We start from the raw sequence: 9,313 nt of genomic DNA on the forward strand, positions 1-9,313 counted from the left end.
GTAAAACATAAAGTCATCTTTCAAGCTAAGTGTGTCCTTCTGTGAACTTAGTTTTATGTATGTCTGCCTTAGTCAAGCAAACGTTCTGCAGAATTCTTCACCCTCACTGCTCACACTTTCTTCTCTTTAATTCATCTTCCAAAAAAAAAAAAACCACTGTAAATAATATCCCGAATTCAGCAAGGCAAGCTTTCATAATTAGGCTTTTCACAAACAGTGTATATTGCATAGTGTAAAAAATGGATCCATCAAACACTTTGCTTTTCACAATTACAGTAAAATTGTCCGAGTTTCTTGAACAGTACAATGGGTAAGTCACATTATTGTTTTATCTGCATGAACTGAGATGTGTTTGGAAATATACATGAAGACCCCAACAGACACAATTGAGATTTTGTTGTAGAATTCACAAAACATATTAGTCCTCTCGACCCACACACACACAAGTTGCAACCCTTGTTAAGTTGTTTTATATATGGTCCCATATAACACTAGCGAAGATCACCTGACTAGAATGGCCAATGTGTTCCCCCATGACCAGCACAGAGTCACAACATGGGTCCAGTTCAGTCAACTCAGAAGACACCTCGGAGAATGGCAACGCATTAAGGTTCAACATACTCCCATGAGAAAACGGGAGCTGCAACCAAACCATACTTTAAAATCTATACCTATATCCTAGTCCTACCATACAAAACTAATAACCACAGCAACTTAATAAAATAACAAATTAAATAATATAGTAGGAAAATAAATATTAATAATATACCAACAAGGCTTTTAAATAGTCATGTCATATTCCTCATAATCAACACTGGAAGTCAGTGTACAGGAGCCCACCTCTCCATGTCATATTTATCAGGGAGTGTGTTGTGCATCAGTCCAAAGAGGTGACTTATATTTGTTTCAGGAAATATTTTGCTCACTAGTTACTCCACAGCTACACATTGCACATGGAAGTGAATATGGATTCTCTTTTTGGCAGAATTTGGCAGCACATTTTATAGTCCACCCTGTTTGCACACCGTAGGTTCAGGGAAACTATAGCCCTAGATGGTATATTTCTATACAGTCATCCCCTCTCTGATATTATAAAGTGAACACAAAATGCCACCATGTTTTAGAGCTGTCTCAAATGGCAAAGGGGGTAGTTTTTTGGTGTTTCTGTAGTGACGTCCTGTGTACAGCTTAGTAGAGTCCCCCATCTATTTAGACAGTCCTGCCTGCAGCATAGAACTGTAAAGTGTGAAAATTCTGGGAGTTGGTCATAGCTGAAGCACATGGAGGCAAATGTAACCTGCATAATCTGAGACAATCTGATGCGATTAGGTACTTGAGAGAATGTTCATAAATAAATATACTCATGATATTACAGCACACAGGAGCTATCTTGCATTACCTATTAATCTATTTATAGTATTTTTTACTTTGCTGTAATAAAAATACATGGGAAATATTCAGTATATTGTATTAGTAAGACTATCTATTTCAGTATGACTATCATTGGTAAAAACAGCATTGTGTCAGAATGGTGTATTTTCCCTTGTGTCATTAAATGTAGCTTGCACTGTTTCATATTTGAATACATCAGTTGAACAATGAGTAAAATACACATAAGCATTCAGATGTTCAACGGATGTATTCATATTAAGAAGTCAAAGATACCTGACATGCAAGCAGCTTTTACTCCAGGGCATGTTTTTTGTCCCCCAGCGTGAAAGGACATGGCCCTCACACACAAGGGAAGAGAACGTCATTTGTTTTTGCAGGAGTTGTAGTGAATGTAATTTCTAGATTTGTGTGGGTATTAAGAGCTGTCACCAGTGGTACGCTTCTTGGGGAAGAGATTGGAGGAGTCCCTGTTGCGCAGGTTAGGCTGGGTCTTGAACATATGGGGACTCATAGGCCATCGCCAGCCTCCGCGGCCCTCCATTCCAGCCGGCACTGCGGCCGGCACCGAGGGGCACGGCTTGCTCTGCAGCAGCTGGAAGAGCATGGCCATCTCTGGCCCCAGTCTGGACACCAGACTGGCCCTCACCAGGTCCACTGTCTCCTCGTCACACTCCATCAGGCTCTGCAGGAGCTTACTGTAGAACCTGCGGGGAGGGGGGAGGGAGCACAGTCACTGGGCTGGTCTGGTGTCAGGAGTGCTTTGCGTTAAGTGACAGGGCCAGGCCGTTTTTTTTTTTTTTTAAAGAGACGGTGGGAACCGACCTGTTGGGGAAGTGGCTAGGCAGCTGAGCCACCTCACCGATGGCCTCGGGGTTGGAGCGGGCCACAGTGCAGATGTCCAGCTTGCTGTAGCACTCCTCCTGCACCTCAGAGATCATCCTCTGGAAAGTGGAGCAGCGGCGGATGGTGAGGAAGACCTTAGAGGTGATGCCATTGGCTATGCACTTGAGGCTCTCCTTCACAAAGGCCTTGCCCTGCACAAGATACAACAACTTGTGTCAAAGCAGTGTCTCCCATGAAATTGATTATCGACAGCCATAGCCTTAACAAACACCTGAGTGCCAACCCTCAGCCCCCACCCAAGGAGATCAGGTTTAGCCTCCTTCACCCAATTCAAGGCTAGAGCCTGCGATGATGCACATCCATACCTGAGTGTCAAATTTAGCAGCGCTGTAGAGGAAGGACTTGCAGATGTCATGCATTCCATCTGTGTCACAGGTTGAGTTCTCCAGACAGGCAAAGGCACCACAGCCCACCTGTAGGGCGCTGTTCAGGCAGCGTGCCACGTCTGCTGCGGGCGGAGAGAGAGAGGCGATCGTTAAAGAAATGACATGTGTCTCACAATTCACATTTCTCCCGGGACACCGAGCCACCACGCAGTACGAAATGGCACCCGAACAGGAGAACGAGGCAGATCAATGCGACCTTTCATCGCGGGCTGACTCAGCTGCCAAATCCCGTTATTTTGACAAAGAGCAAGGCTGATTTGCCCCTGGACACCTTTAATGTAGAAAGAGAGGGACACAATTTTACAATCCACTGGCAAGACATTTTATGAGAATTCCTGCACTTTCTATTTTTGGGGACTGAGTCATGGCTTACTTGACCAGAAATACCAACAAGTCTTGTAGACTCGTGGCAAGCTGGAGGCTGTCTGGCCCGTGGATTAACCGATGCTGTCTTCGAAGAGCGGGAGAGTACCTGGTGGGATCAGGTTTTGCTGGTTGCCAGCGTTGGCACGACAGAGGCTATTTCCATTACCCTCACATGTGACAAGACAATAACATTCCACTCACCAGGCGAGAGCACCAGACCCCCTCCACAGATCATCACCAGGGACTGTAAACACTAAACAGTATAGTCTTGTATTCTGATGGTGTGCAAAGTCCCACTTCTCATAAAGGGCTTTTCACAACATACCTTCAGCAGTATGTGTGGCAGGTATTGCCATAGAGGTATTGTTCAGGTTCTGAAAAAAGATCAGGGCGATATATGCTTCTTTATAAACTTTTCTGCCAATAGCAGAGTTAATATGCTATAAAATTCCAAACACCCTACAATGAATGGTTCTGTTGTTCCGAGGACTGAGAATAAAATAACATAGTAAAATTCAAAAGCAGCTTGCCAGCTATGCAGTGAATGTATACGAGGTATGTGTGTTTGTACTAATAATTTCACTTCAGTAAAGCAAACAATTACTATACTTGATCCAAAAATCCAAGCATTGTTTCCAATTTTCTTTGCCACCTGTTATAATATAGGCAGACTGGAGCACTGGAGAGGGAAACGGGCAACCTTGGTTTTATTGCTTGCACACCAACAGTTGGTTTGCAACCCCAGGCCTAGGTTGCTGTAGCAACTGGTGTGATGTGGATGTCTCTCAGAGAGTGTAATGCACCATTATCAGGTTAGAGAGGATATTGATATGGTAGCGTAATTCAGCAGCGGTTCTTGGTGTGGGTGTTGAACTGTGTAATGCAGTACCAGGCTTGGTGCGGTGCGGTGCGCGTACTTATCTGCAAGCTTAACGCAGTAGCGGGCAATGTGCAGTTTGGCTACTTATCGGAGAGTGTAATGCAATAGCAGCTCTTATGTGGCGTGCATATTGATCTGAGAGTGTAATGCATGCAGCAGCCCTGAAACTGTGTCAGTGTGGTACCTCGCACTGTGAGGGCTGCTGCGCTTCTGGCTCTGCCAGCTGGCTGAGCTCCACTGTGACACAACCAGAGAACCTCTGCACTGGCTCCCCCTCACCTGACCCTGTGTAATTACTACCATGGCTTAAGCTAATACACAGATAAGGCTTGTTTTACAATAGTACAAGAATCTTTTGGATTCAGGCACACAATCTCTGGCAGGTCTTTAGAAGATAAGTTTGTTCACTTTATAGACATCCATTGTGTGACACCTGAAATCAGGCCAGTGATATAAGGAGACATTATGCCTAATGAAACCTAAATAAAACCTGGCTGACATACCACCATTATGAATGGTAATGTCTTGATGTGTGCTGACTAGCCTGACAGGTTTGGGGTCAGGACAAACATAAGCTTTTTGCAGAGTCAATAGACAATGCAACTTTTTGTGTTCTTGCTCTTTTATTCCCTCAGTTGTCTAGCTCACACCATCAGCCTGATGTATGCTGAATTAAACCATCACTATGCACCTTGTAATTCAGTTCAACACCAGTGGCAATCATTTAAAAAATGGATGCACACACATATAATTACTTGCCCTTAACATTTCTGTGACATCAATTTCTACAATGTGCATTAACAGATATATTACTGAGCAACTCAGTGCTTTTCTCATGACCAGATGAGTACCACCCAGGATCTCACACTGCTCTGTGGGGGCACCTTACATTTGCTCTAAATACAATCTTGAATGGGAATGGCAGCCTGCAAATATCCAACAAATAAAGCCCAAATTCATGCGTGCATTGGTAGTAAATACTGTAAAATGCTATAAAGGTTGTATTTTACATGCATAATGGCAATTTTGTTGTAGTATTACCCATACTATGAAGAGTAAGAATTTAAGTCAAAGAACAATGTAGTACAAACTGCAAAATTGTTTTAGAATGTTAACAGACTGCAAATGGCTGCAAGAGCATTTGTCTGTTATTTTCATCCATAACACATTCAGAACAGAACTTTTAAAGCCAAGCACACAAACTTCACATCAGTGATTGTGGGTTGGCAGAGATAGAGGGGTATGTGCTACAGTACTCGTCCCACACTTGATTTTTCACCAAATGAATTGTTTTAGTTCCTAAGACTAACTGTTGTGGTGCTGTTCTTTTGTTACTAAAGCACTGACTCAGTGACTGTCCCCTAGTGACTAAGTACAACAGGAAGTTATGCAAATACCAAGTGGAGCTTGACAAAGCTTTTTAAGTCTACTGGCCATACAGAGCACAGACCTGGAGGTAATGTAATGAACAAAGGCATGTTTTTGCCTTGTGGGTCAGATGATCAGATCTGAATAATAAGTTATTAAATAGAAATGCACTTGTGTTGTGTACAAATGTGAGGTTAAGCTGTTTTGAAAAGTCATAAATTCAAACATTGCTGAGCTACAGTACACTAAGAGTCCCAGAACTGGTAGTCATGGTAGAGGTCATTAGTCATATTATAAATTAATTTGTATTTAAAAGAAAATGTCAACTTATTGTTATAAGATTAGGCATGCTGTGAAAAGTCACCCATGAGAGTATAGTCGCGGTCTCATAATTGCACTGTGCAAACCCACAGGAATTTAAGAGTGAGGTATTTTAGAATGTGTATTGCATATAACGTAATTCAATATCTTTGTGTTCCACATGCCAATTGTACATACACTTGTACTTGAGATGAAGATTTAATCGTAGAGTATCAGAATTTCATCACGTCTTCTCAGGCTTTCCAAAGTAGCAAAAAAAAAATGTGAGTCAATTTATTGCGTTTGGGTTAGTCCTCTTAGAGGGAGTTTGCAATAGACTGCCTCCATGCTTGGCCTTGCGCGTACTTTCATCTGAGACGCGCAGCGGCGTGGCGGCTTTGACAAGCCGCAGTGTGATGGATCTCACCCTCCTTTAGCTCCAACACGCGCACGTTTCAACATTGTGGTTCTCGGGTCAATCCTACGTAGAGAATCACTATCTTCTTACGGCCAAAAAACAATTTGAAAACTATGCACTTTGCGTGTCACAAACTTATTACGTTGTGGTAAATGGGCCATGGCTCTGGCATGTTGTGGCATGTTCTGCGAGTAGAAGACATACATGCCTCTGCTGTTTCGCTTTGTTCGATTCTAAACGCATGTTCCTATATTAAGCATATACCATGATAGCAAGCGAGGTGTCTTCTTTCGGCAGCAACACGTCAGTTCTATCACAGGCTGCGTCAACGAATTGCTCGATCATAACGCAATTAAATGTAGATACTCCGAACTGAGATCCCATTTTGTATTATATATGTTGCAGAACTCAGCCAAATCAATTGCACACCATGGCGTGGAAAACGAATTCGAGTGGCTTTAACTGGCCCTCATCCAGTGAGCGAATCCTGATGGTATACACTACCACAAGTTAAATTCTTAGTTTAAGACTAGTTATGCTTTTCTTCGACGAAAGAAGCAAACGGATTTTATTTATAAACGGCACAGAAAGAACTGAAGTCATAAGCAAGAAGTGGCTAATAGCCCAATTGCTGACTCATTTAAGAGTTTTGCGCTTCCTGCAATGACTCAACTTGCTTTGCAATGGGAGTTTCCTGAACAATAACTCCGTACACTTTTGCGATCTATATCCTGTGGCAGTTCCCAGGCATTCTGTGCGAAATATTCACTGGCAATCCGTCATCATCAGTCAGGACAGGGCTGGCGTTTTACTACACCTGCTCATTTGAGAATTCTACATTATTTGTGTATCTGTAATTCCTGTATGCATGGCTATAACATACACCCTTGAGATCTAACGTACAAAAATATGAATTGTGCCAGCTGCTGTGTTTTTAACAAAATACTGATGTGTTGTAACACCTCAAACGGGTTGGTAAACATTGAACTTGGTATCGTGCTATTAGAAAACATGTAGAACAAAAATACGCAAACTTAAGACTTCAGCCATGAACCTGCCATTAGTAAGGAAAAGAAAGCAAGGAGTATGAGAAAGACTGTTACTTACAAGGGCTGTTAGCGGAGACGCGTGTTCTCCTGGGAGAGAAAGACTCGTTCTGATCCAGTTCGTAGGCAGACACAATGAGCGCGAGCAGCGCGAGAAGTCCGGTCTTCTGAAGCATTGTTAATAGAGGATGTTGAAAATATGCACAAAATGAATAAATAGTCTCTAGACGATTTCTTCTCCCGTTGAAAATGATGTATTTCTCTTGTTTTGTCGATATGCTTTGCCGAGGTTTCTTCTCCGGGGCTTCAATTCTGTATAGTATTGTATTTTTTCGTGTGCATGTTGGAAGGAGCGCAGGTTCCAGTTTATATAGGCATTCTGTATCAATGATAATGTGCTACACATCACGAGCCTGCGGGTTAGTCCAATCAAATCACAGCATCTCAGAGCCATTCTCAGTGTCGGTGACCGCTTTTAATTGATTGAATATTTTTCCACTAAATTAAAGTGACTTTAAGAAACTTTTTGCGCCTATCTTTTGACATGATCTTTACGCGTCTAGTAATTTAACTCACCACTGATCCGTTCAATTTAAATAGCTCTTTGGAGTATTTCCTTGACAATTAAGGCAGTTAAAATAACACATTGAAAGTTTTATTATCTTTTGCAATCTGTCAGTTCGCGATAGTGTTTTGGAATCCGCATAAGGAACACTGAATTGCTATTCTAAAGAAATGTCTCTACGCACACAATGATTGATTAATGAGCAGCTTCAGAAGCTGAGCTGTAGCCTCAGTAAAATGCCACTTCGAAACGTTTTCTGCCTGTCCGTCGTTTTCAAATGACTAACTCCACACAGGTCTCATCTATATCTAAGGTACACTCGGACAATTTTGGTACAGGCTTTGGTCCTTGATGAGACCATAGAGATGATCGCAAACTTGCAAATTGTTCTGCAGGGATAACTGCATGCAATAGTAGACGAGTCTGACTGACTTTCGCTATGCCTTCTCAATGCATTCAGCAACGTATGTTGTCTCAACGAAACATCTCGTCACCTATATGGAAGACATTATTACGGATTTCCCGGTCATTGAGTTATATTAATTCACAACATTTTAGTTTTTGGCGTGTGCTTTGATTTGCATTACAGTCGGAACCGACTTGTAAACGGTTAACAAAACAGATAGCTGTTCATGTCTAAGAATAGATCCTATAATTCAGCCCACGTTCGGTTTTGGTTGAATGGTGAGGGAACGACAGAGAAAATCTTTGCGCACACATACTGTTGCGAGCAAATCTTCAATTAAGATCGTGTCTCACTACTGTACATTATTGCAGCTCTCATCTCTACTTGTTCTCATTCGCGGCATGTACCTTGTACCGGCGTTTCATTGCAGTTTTATACCAAGAGCACAGCACTGGCCGTACGAACTGCTGCAAGACCAAACGTGACGAGAACTTCAACACAAGCGTCAGTTTGCGAGTACAGTAGTTTTGTTTTACTTATCTACTTTGCCAACTGTGTGAATTTATTTTCTTAATCTGAGTTTGTTTAAATTTCATACGTATAGAGTTTCAGTTGCAAGGTACAGTAGATGTATGATTTACAAGCCAGTGTTAATAGTCAAATGTAGTGCGCTCTTTTTCGTAGTTAAAATGTCTTTGAAAAATACCATCTGAAATTATTCAAATTATTTGAGCTTTTATCGCATTGGCATTTAGCTGAACCATACTTATTAATGAGACCTTTGTTGTTGTAATAGACGGATTGTGTTTTACATCGAGATAAACTACATGATTATTGACTTAAATCATGTTGTGTTTGGAAAGCTATCACTGTTGATTTTATTCCCAACTTCTTCCTAATGCCAGAAACGTACGGGGAAGGGAACCCAGCCTGCAACGAGAAACGGCTGCACGTGCAGTGGTGCACGACTGGTGAGGGTTGAGATATGTTGCTATGTCATGTTTAAACGCCGAGTATCAGTTCCGTTTATCTATTCAAACACATTTAAACGTTATCTATAATTCTGGACAAGTTAAAGCAATACACGCTCCTATATTAGCTGAATTTCTTTTATATCTGACAGCGCTGGTTTATATTGACATTCAGATATACCTGGCTGCACATTGTTCTTTACTTCCTCTGTGATTTCCAGAGAATTGGTGAAACCCCCACATTTGTTAGTGGACGCAGATAGCAATGAATGTTCTGGATCTGGAAAACAATCAACAGTGTGCTCCTGTTTA

General features: G+C 41.9%; 1 protein-coding gene across 1 annotated transcript; it reads right to left on the reverse strand.

Annotated features, from left to right (window-relative positions):
* Window positions 1–1,566: 1,566 nt before the first annotated feature.
* Window positions 1,567–7,369, reverse strand: stc1 (stanniocalcin 1). Its single transcript, XM_036527674.1, has 4 exons — window positions 7,121–7,369; window positions 2,601–2,743; window positions 2,215–2,426; window positions 1,567–2,096 (listed from the first exon to the last, which is right to left on the reverse strand). The coding sequence occupies exons 1-4, from the start codon at window positions 7,233–7,235 to the stop codon at window positions 1,808–1,810; spliced, it is 759 nt and encodes a 252-aa protein (XP_036383567.1). The 5' UTR covers window positions 7,236–7,369; the 3' UTR covers window positions 1,567–1,807.
* Window positions 7,370–9,313: the final 1,944 nt, after the last annotated feature.

Source organism: Megalops cyprinoides, chromosome 4 (assembly GCF_013368585.1).
Source record: "Megalops cyprinoides isolate fMegCyp1 chromosome 4, fMegCyp1.pri, whole genome shotgun sequence".
NCBI lineage: Eukaryota > Metazoa > Chordata > Actinopteri > Elopiformes > Megalopidae > Megalops > Megalops cyprinoides.

What these genes read in the sequence shown, in the direction of transcription:
- stc1 (XM_036527674.1), bottom strand. Translation starts at nt 7,235, where the DNA reads ATGCTTCAGAAGACCGGACTTCTCGCGCTGCTCGCGCTCATTGTGTCT. An exon ending in CTGCTAAATTTGACACTCAG is followed by an intron (nt 2,427 to 2,600) that starts GTATGGATGTGC and finishes TATCTTGTGCAG; the next exon opens with GGCAAGGCCTTTGTGAAGGA. An exon ending in CCTAGCCACTTCCCCAACAG is followed by an intron (nt 2,097 to 2,214) that starts GTCGGTTCCCAC and finishes CCCTCCCCGCAG; the next exon opens with GTTCTACAGTAAGCTCCTGC.